This window comes from Patagioenas fasciata, chromosome 2, assembly GCF_037038585.1.
Source record: "Patagioenas fasciata isolate bPatFas1 chromosome 2, bPatFas1.hap1, whole genome shotgun sequence".
Taxonomy (NCBI): Eukaryota; Metazoa; Chordata; class Aves; order Columbiformes; family Columbidae; genus Patagioenas; species Patagioenas fasciata.
In genome coordinates, this window is record NC_092521.1 from 164,296,642 (window position 1) to 164,312,409 (window position 15,768).

A 15,768-nucleotide genomic window follows, 5' to 3' on the forward strand; every position below is an offset into this window, starting at 1 on the left:
GTGAGGAACACAACAAAGCTCTGCTTAAGGTCTAGCAGGGCCAGAGCAGAGCTAGTAACCTCTGTTGTGTCCTATAACACTGCAGGGTCTGTGGATTGTGGTCTCAGAGAGCTTAGTTGCTCAGACATGGATTTAAGCCAGGCCTGGTCAGCTGTGCTGCACAACATCTGAGCTAGCAGATTTTCTTGGAGTGATAGCAGAAACACAGAGAACATTTCTGCAGAGGAACACCTGAGCAACTGCACAGGCATCAACTGCATCCCACATGGGCCAAGCGCCCTGGATGTCTCCACAACGAGGCACTTGTGTATCTGAACTATCTCAGCCTCACTCACTCCAGAGCTAACTACAGGCTTCGTTTCTTTGAGAATGCCATTCCTGTAATTATTTCTTTTATGTAATCTTTAGCTCATTCTGACTCGTAACTGAAACCCTTTGGCAAAAAACTTGCTAATATTTAAGGATTAAAATTGACACACTGGTGTTTGGGACAACACTGTCACTCAGATCTCTCCAGTGCTCTCTTTGCTTCATTTTATTCCTAAAGAACTGGCCCAGCTCTGCCACATCTACTTGGCAAATCTTCCCTGGTTAAATAACATGCTTCCAAAGCTCCAGGCTGGATGGTTCCCACCTAATGCCACTCATTTCACCAAGGCAGCCCAAATGAGAAGATGAGATGCCATTCTAGGCAGACTAGTGTTGTCATCACTTAAAAGAATGAATCCTGTCTGCAATTGCTAACCTAAAGAGATATAAATCATTTCAGCTTTAGGTCAGCCTGCTCATATAACAAAGAGTGACTTGCCAAATAGCCAAATCATGAACTACAGATGCTACTGACCTTGCAGCTTTAGACATTTTGAAGCCCACACAATGAGTTGAGTCTTGCTTTAACACATATCTCAAGATTATTGGACAAAGTGTCCTTTAGCGGAATGTTGCTCATTATATGCTAAGAGGATTATGTAATGCAATATATAAATGTGTAACCAATTGGCTCTTTAGTGTGAGAACATAGTGATAAATTTTGTATATAATGCCTTTTACTTTTCTTGCTGGCATGCTGGCTCATTCCAGCACCCAGGCTTGCACAGCTCTGTAATAAACATGGTATCTCGTCTCTGTGTGCTAAATCTGGTAAAGAACCCTGTTTTGGGACAACATTAGTTCAACTGAACACCAATTTCCAATCAACAATTAACTGCTCAAATGTAGATGGGACACCTTCTATTTTTCTGTTGACTTTGCAAACTCTTCTCATTGTCATCTTCAAGATCCCAAAGCCTCCCAGCCTAGTGTTTCACTGTCTAGTAGTCTCTACCCCAAAGCAACCTCCTCCTCCTTCTCTTTCTCTCGTGATCTGTAGAAAAGATGCTAAACCTAAAGAAAAAGAAAACGTAAAGGCTTACTATCTGTCTCGGAGTAATGGAGTAGGGGTTGTCTGCAGGAATCCCTTCATGAGGTCGTATAAGTGCAGAGACAATTTTTTGTACTGTAGGTTCCTGGGTGATGATTTCCTGGTCTTCACCGTCGGTGTCTGAAGGCTGCGGGAACACAAGGGTGGGGAATGGTTACAGCTGTTACGCTGCAGAGCAGGAATGTAAGCGAAGTGTACAGGGAACTGCTGCACTAGGCAGTAAGCACGGCCAGCTCCAGTTTCTGCCTTTCTGGCACAAAAACTGGACACGTGGATGTGTCCCGTACATTAATTTTTTCATGCCTAGGTCTGCTCTCCTGAAACTGCTCCTGAACCCTTGGAAAAAGCGCACATCTGGGTCCTGTTCTGCCAAGAGAAGCACTCAACTGTAACGTTTCTGGCCCATTATACAACGGGCAATAACTTCCCCTTGTTGCACAAGAAAGTTTGGAGGTGTATTCAAAACAACTATGCCTTCCAAGCTGAAACAGAGAAAAGGTGATTTTAAATATCTTGTCTGCAAAGCTTTGCCAGATAAAGTTGTATCTTCTGTATGATACCTTCTCCCTGTCACTCCCAGCCCTCCAGGGCAGTAAATTGCCATATTAAATACCTCCAAAACATCAGCTGCAATTGGAATTGCAAACTTTGCAGATTAGATTCTGCACCCTGACTACAGCACCCATTGACACCATAGAGCACCTGTAAGTGGACCGAAATTGAGTAATGTCAGTTATCTTAACACTTTCATGTAAAAATGGCATTAGTTTGTCAATGACAGGATTTTAAAGAATATAATCTGATCATCTGCTTTAAGAACTTTACAAAAAGGATAAGCTGAACAGCTATTTGCTATCGCTTGTTCTGTAAGCTGCTTGCGGATACCCATAGCCCTCTACCCATATATTGCTTTTTTGACTGTGAGAGGAGCTGACATTTCTTTTAACAATCCAGTTCTAAGTTACAAGTTATATCGCATGTTGTTGTTTTCAGCCTTTCATGCCAAGAAACCCATCATGTATCTCAGCAGCAGCTTAAAAACCAGACTAACAGCTGACCTCATCTGTGGTTTGCAGAGCTGGATCAACGCTTCCACAGGGAACGGCAGTTTGATCCAACTTTACCTCAATATTAGACTCCGAGTTGCTACCAGTTGATGGAGTCTCATTTTCATCAATGTCCTTAAGAGGAAAAGGGTCTCCAAAGAACAGCAACAAGTCTACCAGCTTTGTGTTGTCTTTGTCTTCATTATAAGTTTGCCAGTCCAGGCGGATGTCTGAATTAGAAAGGAGAAAAGACAGTTATTTCTGGTCATTGAGAAGACTCCTAGCTTAGTTGGTATCAGAGCACAAGAAGATCAAGTAACAAATTTGTCTCTAGCAACTGGATTTGTATTAAAGCACATCTTGAGCTTTCCGTGTCTACTGTAAACTAAAATGATTTAAGACCATGTGTACTATGCCCTTATTATAGCTTGTCTCCTCTCTAACTCCTAAACTATACTTTCTTTAACATTAAAATAAATCATGAGTATTTTGTTTGTTAAGTAAATGTGTTTGGTGTCACTCAGGAGGAAGAAGAAACCTTTACTCTGAAGAGCTTAAAATCTCACTCAAGGAATAAAAAGACGAAACACAAAAGAGCCAGATGATGCCACTAAGAAGCAGGTAGCGTATCTGAGTGACCAGGGTTAGTGCTGTGAGAGATTTATAAAAATAGGACAGAAAATCCTGAATGCCCATAATTTCAATGAAAGAAAACCCAGGACAGGATGTGCTGTTTCATAGTAGTAACATGTTGAATCAATTACATTAATCCTACTACACTCTGGGTGGAGCTTACCTGCTTTACTCTTGCAGAAAACAAACTAATATTCATGGCAGTAGCACCATAATGATAAATACCACTATGCACATAGAGACCTGACAACATGTACTATTGTTCTGTACTAGCCAAGTCAGAAAACAGCTGAGATACTCTCTTCCATAGTTATTATTTTTACAAAAAACATCCTAATTAGGAAACAAGAACATCAGTTAATTAACATGCTAACGGGTTCTGGTTTTATTATTGTAAGGAATGCACTGCAGGTGTTGATATTCACTGTACAAAAGTCAGTCTTACCAAAGGGAGTAGGATTGTTGAGCCGGACCCTCCGAAAGATGGGACGCCCTTCAGAGACGTGAGTGCCAAACCTGCGGGAGGAAGCCTTGCTGTCAGTACACACAGAAAATAGACAATGTCTGAAATAGTTTTCCATTAGAGAGTTGTTTAATAGTGGAAACCTATCCGGCTGCACTGGCAGACTGTTAATAGCAGCTATCAGGTAAAGTCATATGAAGTACAATATTTCTGTATTTAATCAGCTTATTTTGCCTGATTTTATTAGTTGTCTCAGATGTTTCAGGGCCAACACGTGAAGTCAGCTCTTGGGAAAGGCTGTGGCAGCAGCAGCAAATGGCTTCACAGCAAAGTGACCCAGATTCCCAGGTGCATAAGGTATTTTTTATGGTGGATTGCTAAATCTGTGTTCTGTGCCCCATTATAGCCCTTGGCTGCTGTGTGACACTGTCCTGCCCCTGTTTACCTGGGGGGTTCAGATAAATGGACAGGGAGAAATGAACTGACAAGTAGAACTGCCACCCTGTACCAGTTCCCATCTCCACAGACTCAGATGAGGCTGGGATGGGTGAAATTCTATGACTGGAAGCCCAGAACAGTGACTGCTGGTAAACCTGAGAAGGTTTGCAGGCAGATTATTTTCTAATTAAGCTGGCAGAGACAAATGACTTGGTGTCACAGAAGAAGACACTGTATCTTGACTGTATCTTGACAGTCACTTTGCTGACCTTCTCATTATATCAAAGAGATGGGAATAAGTGTGTATGTTGGCTATAATCTAAGAGTATTTAATTCTCCAATTTCTATGATAGTATTTTGGGATATACCTGATCATGGGTTGCTCTGTTTGTGGTCCTGTCATCTGCAGGAAGATTGGACAGCCTGTCACAGTCATTTGCATTGGAATTAATTTTGGTTCTAAGTCTCCCACCTATTAAAAATGAATTTTTTGCTATTAGAATCAAGAGGAAACTTTAGGTCTCTAGGTTACAAAGTCTTGAAAATTGATTGGATTTTCAAATATTCTTTAATTGGTTTCTTTTGACAGCACTTAAGTCCTATGCTAATGAAAGCTCTTCTCAGCAGGAGAACGCAACACCTCATACATTCATGACCTTCCCTGTGGCTTTTCCATACAACACAATATATTGTATTGGTAGAGTAGCGCACTGGCCAGCTACCAAACAGATTTTATAAATCAAATCTGCTTCAGTCATTTTAAAGGCACATGAAAACCTCCCAAGGGATAAACACGTTACCCCAAAACTAAACCACGCACTGTAAGCAAAAATAATTACTCCTTATGTGCCACTGGAGGTAGCGATAGAGCAATATCTACCCTGTATTTTCACAGAAGTCCAAACAAATTGAAAATGTATTTTTAACAGAAAGGAATTTGGGGAATAGGATTGGTGTAAGATCTGCCATAGCAATACTTCACTTGGAACCGAAGCCCCACCTACCATACAGACGAGATGATCCTGGTATTCTCCCCACATGTTGTTGTAAGCTGTTATTTCTACGATTAGCTGCTGGAAGGCTTTCAGAGTTCCCATGGAAGGTTGGACATGGAAAGCTGCTCCCTTCCCGTGAGACAGCACTGCTGCTGCGAACTCTGAAAGAGCACAGCAAAGAAGCATTTGATGAATTCCAAGGAAATGGAACAAAGTCAAGCCTTTCAAAGAACAATATAGGACCGTATTTTTAGCTGGTGTTAATCAGCCTAATTTCACTGGTTTCCAAAACACCTGAGATCATTTACACAACCCACATTTATTCTACTTTACTGAATTTCCCTTCTGCAGCAGGTTTCTGGTTTTGAGAGTTAGTTCTTGCAACAGTTATTTCACAGGAAGACTCCCTTCCAGCAACCTGATCCAGGACTGTTTGAGATACACAAAACACTAACTGGCTACATGACAACACACCCTCAATTTCAGAAAAAGAAAAATAAGCTGAATTTTTTGCTAGCTCGTTATCTCTCTAATAGCAGCTGCCTGCTTACCTTTGTGTGCTCTTCAACACAAAGAATTAATTACAAAGAGCAAGGCCTTTCTGCATTCTGAGCCGCCTATCCTCCTAAACCAATAAGCTTGTCAGAACAGGATTTTCCCAATCTTAAGTGCTAATTCAACAGCTGAAAAGCTCTGTCTTTGTAACAGATACACTATGGCAAGGTACCAATATGTCCAAGTTTTATTTTGGATACAGGATACACATCCACACTTTACAGCATTTCGGTCCCATTTCCCCCCCTCCCTGGGTCTCGTGTGGCTCCAAATATTATTTTTCCAGTTCAATACATCAGGAATGATGGATGGGCTGTGCTGTAGCTTTCCACAGTGGGGAGAGTATATAAGAGGGCTTAAGGGAAAAAAGTCTGCTGCAATGGTATTGGGAGACTCTGGTGGAGGGAAATAGCCAAATGTTACACGTGTCATAGCCACCCATCTTTGTTTCAAACCATTGGTTTCAAGAAAAATAAGAGGGAAAAGGGAGGGCAAGAAAGAGAGCGGGAGAAAGAGAAAAGAAGTGGGGAGGAGAGAGAGATCGACCTCATGTTTATGCAATGTGGGCTTGTAAACTCAAGAATGAATTGAGGAACCAAGTTATTTAACAGTGTAGACTTCGACAGATACTCCAAGAAATGATGTACCCGACTGGCACATTTAACCTGAATTTGTTAGGTCAGTTGGCTTTTGTGTTCTCTCCACTGCGTGGACTAAGAGCTGGTCTCATACCTGACTGTGCTCTTCTGGCTGCATGTTTTGTGACAGGCCCTCTTCTTTTCAACAGCTGCCTTGAGGAGCTTAAGAAAATAAATAATGATGATTAAAAAAATCACAATGACAATTCTGTGAAATGAGTAAATCTCTGCTAAAATAACAGCTCTACCTGACTGCTAAATTAATGGCCGTTATAACCTGAAGAAGGACTGCCTACAATGCATTTTTTTAAATTAACATCCTTAAAAGTGAATCAGCTTCAGAGTTGTAAGACTTTGCGTGCAATCTAACACAACAGAGCAGCCTTGGCTGGTGTAAACCAGCTCGTGTCCATTGGCAGCAACAATGTTTTGCCATTTACAGCAGCTAAATCTGCAAGGAAACCTCAGCAGCAGGTTTCATCAGCACAGTCTGAGTGAGAGCTTAAAAAACCCCAGCAGAGCACAGCAGAAAGTCCATCTTGTGACAGAGGGAATAGCACTCTGTCCTAATTTCAGATTTAATCCAGACCTAAATTAGTCATTGTGCAGAAAAGCAAGACTTACAGGCAGATTCCTTGTTCTGGAGTGAGCGAATAGCCAGTAAAATACTCAGCTTCTAGTTTGAATGGAGCACTGATGCCAGTGTGGTTGGTAAGAATTAACTGATGCTTTACTACATCTTTAAATGCAACTTCAGATCCAAAATCCAAAAGAAGATCACACGGGCTTTCTAATATTTGTCTTTCATCACTGTCAGACAAAACAGTTACGCTAGTATTGAAACATCAGTCTTATGTGCTTATGCCACAGATAATCTCAGTAGAGTTTAAAATGTGTAATATACAACGTGGTTGTGATGATCACTGTGAAAGGACCAAGCAGCTTATGATTATTATTATCAGCTTTTACTGCTTTTATTTTTTTCATTTTTATATTTTGGGTAGAATTTTTATCATATATAACATGTTGACCTACCAAATTAAAGCCCTTTTAACTTATATTAAAATATATAAAGATGAGCATATTCCAAAAGACAGTAATCATACTACATATAAGAAAAAAATAAACATCAGTCAGATATATCAAGTCAAAGAGAAGTATATTCATCTTTCTTTAATATCATGTCAAACAATGCAAGAATAAAGCTTAATGGTCCAAAAAACAGGGCCTTGGGTATAATTCTGTAATTTTAAATTTACAACTAAGAGCTGAATTTGCAAATTTGTGGCATTCCTGGAGACAGTCGTTCCTCACAAACATGCAAGGGACTGCAGAAGTCCCACACTTTGGTTACCAGGGAGAAAGGTAATTTTTCATGCTCTTTATACATAAAAGCGTCAAAGGCAACTGTCGGGTGACGAGTGCCATGAGCACAAGGGAGAATGGACATAACACATGAAGAAGAGTTTCACCAATGTGCAGTTAGAGTCACACCCATTCATTATTAATGAATTAATAAAGTCACAGTTGTTAAATTAATTTGCTGCAGCTAAACAACAGTGGGAATGGAGTAGTGCTCTTCTCCACTCTTCTCTTTGGCTTATGAAGATGCTGAATTTGGCTCTGGTGTAAAGCCAGTGCCTTTTCTTCACACAGGCACTAACAGTAAATCCTCCCAGCACATTTTACTGCCTACACGAGAAGGAGGAATGAAGTTTAGGTAGAAAAATGTGTGGGTTTTTTCCCCTCTCTACTGTATTTTTGATTTAGGAGGAAGTAATTTTAGTTCAGGGTAAACCCTTGATTTACCTGGCAACTCCGCTGTCACAGGGTACAGAGTAGGTGACATGCAGTCCTTTTACTTCCCCAGAAATACCCAGAAAGAGGGGTTCAACCATGTCTTCTATGCTACAGGAAATGGCAAGGTCTTTCAGCTCACCCTGAAAGGAGAAGAGTCAAGAGTCCTTTTGAATGAAGCAAACATCACAGAGGAAAGGCAGCCTCATTAAGAAATATATTTAGAAAATATGTGTAAACTTCACTGGACTAAACCCAGAACTACAATAGAATCCTGAAAAGTTTCACTGAATTGTTTTAAGTGCATTATCTGCCAGCATCAGATTTGCTTAGAAGGCAAATTGTGGCTGTTTCTTGGCTTTGTACTTGTATCAGTCTATAAACCTAAAACTGCTCTCTTAGTGATTTTTGACACACTTCCTATATTGCAAATGGTGAAGTTCTTAGCATTAATCACTTCCAGTCATGCTTCAATAATCTTCCTAAATCAAGATTTTATTTCTACCTGGGTTTACAGCAGGACTTGTAGGATAAATTTATGTGGGCCAGTTGCACCAGTACACTGGCTAACCCAACACTATCATTCTTTTTTTGCCCTACCAATACATGAATTGGTGCCTCCTGCATGAAATAATAGACTGGGATTCAGCTCTAGATTCAGACTTCTAAAAGTAACTGTTCAAATGTGAGCCATTGAGTTAATGTATAAAGATGATAAATCTCCACTGAGTCATTCATGATACTTGGCCATAAAGCTCACCTACAATGTAGACAACCTTTCTTCTAGCTGGCTTGGACACTTTCGGATCCCCAGCCACACAAATAAGTGCCCTTTCAGATGCCCAACACATCCTCTTGAGCTTCCAGCTTTCCATGAAGAAAGCTCAAGTTTACTGGGATCCTGTGCAACATATGCCAGACATAAATGGGCATCTGAGACCTTCTAGGGCACCTCTGACTGTAGGACCACTTTGGTTGGAAAAGACCCTCAAGATCATTGAATTCAACTGTTGATCCAACACTGTTGCTAACCCATGTCCCTAAGAACCTCATCTACTTGTCTTTTAATCTCTCAATTTTTCCTAATATCCAATCTAAACCTCCCCTGCCACAACTTGAGGCCATTTACTCTCATCTTATTGCTTGTTACTTGGGAGAAGAGACCAACCCCCTCCATGCTCCAAGCTCCTTTCAGGCAGTTCAGAGATCAGAAGGCCTCCCCTCAGCTCCTGTTCTCCAGCTGAACCCCCCAGGTCCCTCAGCCGCTCCCATCACACTTGTGCTCCAGCCCCTCACCAGCTTCGTTCCCTTCTCTCAACTCGCTCCAGCACCTCCAGGGCTTTCTTGTCATGAGAGGCCTAAAACTAAACACAGTACTGAACACCTACTTTTAAGCAAATAAATGAAATTTAGGTCTTCAGTGACTGTAATGAGAACTAACACACCAAACCTATAGGAAGTTCCTTTATCTAGTTGCATTAAATCAGCTGTTTGAATGCCCCTATAAAGTCTACAGCTGAATTCCTGAAGTTTGTGAACTCTGCAGTCTACACTCTATTCTGCAGAATCTCAGTCCCATCAGCCGCTTTGATGTTTTCGAATATCAAAACATCATGAGCCCAGCTGCATCCAGAAAACCAAATATGTACCATATATGCCGGTCTGGTACATTTCATTTGGGATAATCCAAAGTGAGGGTCTGTGTGTTCCAAGAAAAGTGGCAAGCATAAAGAGTAATTGAATAGGCATTCAAGAAAGAAAGAAAACAAGAACAGCTGAGAAATAAAGAGGCAGGGTAGAAAACTGCACACCATGAGGACTGCTTTAATTCTTGCCTTCAACATGGCACCTCTAAAACAAAGCAATTGCAGAGATATCATACAAAACATAAAAAGAATATTATGTTTTGTATATAAAAATCCCTTCCTTTTGCCAGATGGAGGTGAGATGAGAATCCCAGTGTTGCCGTTTTGATAAATTGCATCAGTTTTTAAGCTTACCGTGATGCTAGCTGACAGCTCTACGCAGAATTCTTTCTCTTCATTCGGACCCAAGGTGCCACTGGCTGGGCAGATGGTAGCAGAGCAGAAAGGTGCCTGACTTCCAATGAGCTGCCAAACAGAAAGGACAGACGTTCAGCTAACTCTGATTCTTTCAGACTTCCTCTTCACATCAAAGAGCATGAAAGACAGAATTATTCTCAGGTTTAGGACACTTTTAGGTAGCAACGCATACAGTTTGTTGAGGTCTGCTTTACAATTCTCCCATGGTTATTAAGATCCTCATGTTACATTTATTCCAAATTACTTCAGGTGCCGACTGAGGCATCTGAGCTGGGAAAAGAGTCACTGTGGTTCCTCTCGCAATCACAAGCCTTTCCAGGGTGAAGTCAACCCATCAGATACTGGAGCAGGACCCTAGAGGTGCCCCATCTCTCTCCACCGACTCCAGAGGTGGCCTCCAGAGACAACCCTGGTGCTGGTACCTTCCCGAAGCGACTAACTGCACATGACATGAATCCAGGGGCTCAACACGGTTACTCACATACGAACATCAGATACCAGATAAAATCCTGTGGGCATCCTCCTAGGCTCCAGCTGTCCCAAAATGTTTTCTCATATGTCCTATATCATCCATATGCTCAGTTAGGACGTCTTGGGCACCTGAGGACAGCTTGGAAGGTGTTAAATGCTTTCATGCACGCAACTGAGTTGAACCCTGGCAGTCAGAGGAGATCTAAATGACCAAGGCACTGAATGTAGGATTCAGCTTATAGGCTAATTAACCTAATTGTACACACAGTGGGCATCAATGCCACCACTGTAGCCAACATCAACCAGTTAGTTCGTGCTAGAGAGCATTCTGCAGCCCAAAGTAGGTGTTCATTTTAGCCAGAGACAAATACTTCTCAGGACTCCACTGACTGTAGAGATTCAATTGCCTAAACACAGGCACATAAGGTGGCCAAGCCATATGGGCACGTCCGCCTGGTGTGACAGGACTTAGAACTGAGACCACACTTCTTGAGTGGCACCTGGAGGTCAGGAATAACACCCCACAGCACCCAAAATGACACTAGACATAAATATTCTGGTGACTGACTTCCTGCTCAGATTTCCATTGACTAAAAAAAGAGTTCAGACCATAGTTTACATATTGATACTAAAAGCAGGGGTTGAAATCTGTGAGCTGAATCCCACCCAAAATGTAATATTTAAGCAAAATTTAGACACCATTCAAAAGCAACATTGTTTCTATGATCTACCAAATCAAATGCAAACCCTAAACTCTCATGGTACTTTAATAGTCTGGTAGCTTACATCCTATTTCATAGAATCATTTTGGTTGGAAGAGACCCTCAAGATCATTGAGCCCAACCAAAACTCTGGCACCAAACCATGTCCCTAAGAACCTCATTTACAAGCCTTTTAAACCCCTCCAGGGATGGTGACTCCACCACTTCTCCGGGCAGCCTGTACCACTGCTTCACAACCCATTCTATGAAGAATTTTTTCCTATTATCCAATCTAAACCTCCCCTGGTGCTACTTGAGGCCATTTCCTCTTGTTCTGTCACTTCACAGAATCCTATTTGCCCTCACATCTCTGCCCACCCATTCTCCCGGGGATGATCCACAGACAGTAAGAGCACATTAATATCAACTACTAGTTAATTTTTTTAAGAAGGTTGGTCTCAAGTTGAAGTTCTGCTCATACGCCAGTAAACATCCATCACTACTCAAAAGATACATCAGAAAAGCTTTTAAGAACAGTTTGTATTTTGATAGAAATTACAGTTTCTACCCCTACTGTATTCTTCATTCTTTAGAAGCGCATTTACCTTTCCCCATAAGTATTTTGCTGGCAGCAGTGTCTGGTTAAAAAGTTTGCTGGTTGCTTTGGCAGGAACTCCGGTATAAATTTCAGTGAAAACTAGATGACTGGATATCAGGCATGCTTGGGGGGTCTGAACTTCAACCAAAACAGGAAGGTGACTGGAAATAAACACACAGATGGTCTATTGTTATCGTTAATGAATTGTGCTAGATATACAATAGCACGCTGGAAAGAATGATGATTATGTTTATTTAGCAATATTAATGATCGGATAGTTCATTGATAGGTTATACAATCCCACTCCAAATTCCTTCTATTTTTGTTCTAGGAGGTAAAACTACCTAAAGTGAAAATCATACCACTTTTCCCCCTTACCTTCCTTCTCCATTTTCTACCTCTAGCTCTAATACCGTCTGGAAACGCCGGCACAGCAATGACGTGAACCGAACTGACACGCTGCATATACCCAAAGGAGGTATTTCTCCAGCAGATGGTTGAATGGTAAAGGGAGATACCTAGGAGAAGAGAAAGATTTCTTGGACACCTGAAAAGCAAATGTAAGATGCTGAAGCCACATGAGCTGATCAGGACTTGCATGTAACTGTTTTTCCCTCAGTTGTGTCCTTTCTCTCGGCCCCTGGATTCACACTCCCCAAAGTCAAGGGGCTGAGCATCAGCTACACAAGATGCCATAAACTGAGATTCTTGGACAGAAAGGTTCAGAAAAGAGAGCTGGAGAAGTGGAATTAGAAAGAGCACCAGTGTGGGGTAGGAGAAGAAAGGGGTAGATCCCATGCAGGAGGAATGGAGCAGTTATCTGTGATCTTCACTGGGATATGAAGATGCTCTGCCATGACAAAGTCAAGAGATTAAGGCTAAAATCTCTCTGGAGTTCTGGGAATTGTTTGGAATGGCAGGGGACAAAGGAATAACAGTGAGAAGTAAGGGTTTGAGGACTGAGAGGACAGGGTGTCCTCTTATCCCTAATCAGGCACCTTTGATTATCATAGAATAGTTTGGGTTGGAAGGGACCTTTAAAGGTCACCTAGTCCAACCCCCTGCCATGAGCAGGGACATCTTCACCCAGATCAGGTTGCTTAGAGACCCATCCAACCTGGCCTTGAACGTTTCCAATAATTACTTGTTCTGTTCCATTAATTAATTGTAATTAATTAGTTGCTCTGGAGGAAAAGCAGTAGACACACACAACTGTTTTGCAAGGCTGCCATAACCACCACTCAGAAATCTATTCTTTTTCCATCAACTTTCACCCAAAGCTGGTGAGACATGTACATGATACATAGAAAACAGAGCTCAGGAACTCATGGGGATACAGTGCAACTTCTCGCAGGCTTCCATCTCCTGATGGTCAATGGAAAGTTCCTACTGAACAAGCTCCTCTCTCTGTTGCAAAACTGACAGTGTATCCAGAACAACAAAACATCTGGACAGCATTTAGACCAATTTTGCCATGAAATAAGTGAACTCAATTCCTTCCATGAGTAATCATGTAAAGGGCCCTGAAGGCAGAATTTGGTCTTTTGTTGCAAGAAAAAGCATTTACCCCAGAGCTCAGATTTCCTCACTTTAATGCACAACACCAAGGAGAAATCTAGCTACAAAGTCCACTGTGTGCCACAAATAATCAAAATAATGATTTTATTTTCTTAGTTTTAGGAATCTGCGATGGTCTGCAGATAGCAGCTGTCACTCAAACCTTCGTCACCAGTATTACCTCCAAGCTGCTTTAGTTATTTTGTATGAAATGGTGGAATAAGCTCTGCAAAGACTGGAAGGGACTGCATGTGACACATCGCAGCCTAGATAATACTCCACAATGGGTTTAGTAATCTTTGTGGTAAGAAGTCATTTTGGGAGGCACCCATGTGTTTCAAAACCATTGTTTAAAGCCAAAAGGCCCAATTCAGTTTGTCTGAGATTCTTGTTTGAGATGCTGATGTGGGTCCATAGGACAACTGTTTAACAACCTCAGTTCTGATAAAGTCTTGTCCCCTTATTTAGATCAGCAGCAGATGAAATCACTGTCATAGAGGAAATACTCCATATCTCTTTGAATCAGGCTGGCAGGGAATTTGTAATAAATGGAAATAGAGGAAAAAAATGCAAAGGAGCATTTATTCTCAAAAGAACTTGCACACTCTGGAGAACCAGTCTCATAAGAAGTCACAGAAATGAGAACTTTTGATATCTGGAATGAATATTACAACTCCTAAACATAAGGAAGAAATATCTAAAGGGGAGCATGACCAACTATAGCAGTGACTCACCTCTTCATTCCTTTCAGCCAGACAACCCGGGTTTTCTTGCATTCTCCATTGTGCTGGCAGCTGACACAGATTCTGAATCTCAAAGGTTCTTAACACACTCTCACCCCGCTTAATCAAACCGAACTGGAGCGATGGAACATCAATACGAAGAAGTGGACCCTAGGACGCCAGGAAACAGATGTCAGAATGGACACTTCTGCCAAAACTGCCTAATTAAGAAGCTACATTAGCTAATATTAACATTCATTTTCATGGAGAACAGCAGAAAGCAAATGCATTGCGTGTAATGCAGAAAAACAATCTTACTGTCATGGGAGTATCGACATTGGTTCAATAGTTATTAGACAGCAAAAAATACCTCTTGTTTGTAACTGCATTAGATTTGTCAGGCCTTTAAGAGGCAAAAAGATTTATATGGACAATAATTAGGCCCCACAACAAGTCATCCCCAACACCGAACTGTTCTGTACCTTAAACGCAGCCTCAACATGCAACACAACTGGCTCTGGACAGTGTTCAATTTTACACTGCAGGTTATGGCTGATGCACCCAGGTTTCCATCCAGTAATTGCCAGTTCAAATTCGCAGCATTTATTCATTTCTAGGAAAAAAAGAAAAGAAAATATATCAGGGTCCTGTCCCACTATGTTGCAAAGAAACCACCTGTTGTGGTTACTGTAACTCCTGGAAGCAAATCAAATGTCCTGTTGGCTCCAGTGGACTGGGGATAAGTTTTTCCCACTCATATCAATTTAAATATTTCTGTCATTAACTGATGCTTGCAAGGCACAGACACTTTACCTATGACACCAGTATGAGGTTCAACTTCCAAGATGTCACAGGTGATGATTTTCTCCCATGTGTACTTGATCAATGATTTGCTGTTATTCCACATCTGAAACAATTAAAATCAACAAGACAATTAATGCACTTGAAGCTTTCATAGCAACAAGCCAATTTGCTGAGAGTACTGATGCACTGCAAACCAGGTTTCACAAGTCTTACATTACATAAGTTGCAAACTCCAACCACATCATGATCCCTAAACATTATGATCTACTAATACACCTTGAATTTAGCTAAAACATGCTGTATCTTCACTTAAATCTTGAAATAAATTGAGCATGGCAAGAGTGGAAAGGCACAGAACTTCATCTAAACTGTGACTCGACCAGTACTAATTCAGTACCACACACTAACTACTGTTATTTTCATTATAATGTTTTGTCCTCTGCTTTCTCCTCTGTGATATAAAACAAGGACAAGAAGAAGTAGGATTCACCTGACTGGATTTCAGGTGTCTGTAACATCATCACTTCATGTCCTAGGAATTCTCTTTTCTGAAAATAAAGCAAATTAGAGAATGCTGGGCGCAATTCCTCTGATCTATTTTAGCCTGGGGGATGAGACAAATCACCCCCTGGATGCTGCAAACCGGATCTACAAGGAAAGCTGAGAGCAGGTAGCTCAGATATGGAATCTATGCTGAAAACACTACATTTAATCAAACTAACTCAGCAGCTACCTTCCCGCTCCTGAAGGTGTTTTCTGAAACTTAAATGAAATCCATTAGCCATTATTTTCAAGAATATTTGAAGCCTTTTAAACTTTTTCCCCATTTTTCAAAAACATTACAAGCCTTCAACACAAACTTGAAAT

General features: G+C 41.2%; 1 protein-coding gene across 6 annotated transcripts in view; it reads right to left on the reverse strand.

The window, feature by feature from the left end:
- DLEC1 (DLEC1 cilia and flagella associated protein) overlaps positions 1-15,768 on the reverse strand; it is a 42,990-nt gene that overhangs the window by 9,043 nt on the left and 18,179 nt on the right. For 5 of the 6 annotated variants that reach the window (XR_011737804.1, XM_065830920.2, XM_071805368.1 and 2 more), the window contains exons 17-30: positions 14,911-15,004; positions 14,580-14,710; positions 14,110-14,268; positions 12,197-12,336; positions 11,826-11,979; positions 9,986-10,096; positions 7,998-8,128; positions 6,813-6,998; positions 6,283-6,350; positions 5,005-5,156; positions 4,369-4,472; positions 3,545-3,615; positions 2,545-2,696; positions 1,413-1,547 (exon numbers count right to left, since the gene is read on the reverse strand). Coding sequence is in view for 5 of the 6 variants with exons in the window: in XM_065830920.2 (XP_065686992.1) it covers positions 1,413-1,547; positions 2,545-2,696; positions 3,545-3,615; positions 4,369-4,472; positions 5,005-5,156; positions 6,283-6,350; positions 6,813-6,998; positions 7,998-8,128; positions 9,986-10,096; positions 11,826-11,979; positions 12,197-12,336; positions 14,110-14,268; positions 14,580-14,710; positions 14,911-15,004 (1,788 nt within the window). In the remaining variant the exon portion in view is untranslated. The remainder of the gene's footprint in view (positions 1-1,412; positions 1,548-2,544; positions 2,697-3,544; positions 3,616-4,368; positions 4,473-5,004; positions 5,157-6,282; positions 6,351-6,812; positions 6,999-7,997; positions 8,129-9,985; positions 10,097-11,825; positions 11,980-12,196; positions 12,337-14,109; positions 14,269-14,579; positions 14,711-14,910; positions 15,005-15,768) is intronic. The other variant, XM_071805370.1, reaches the window with a different exon arrangement.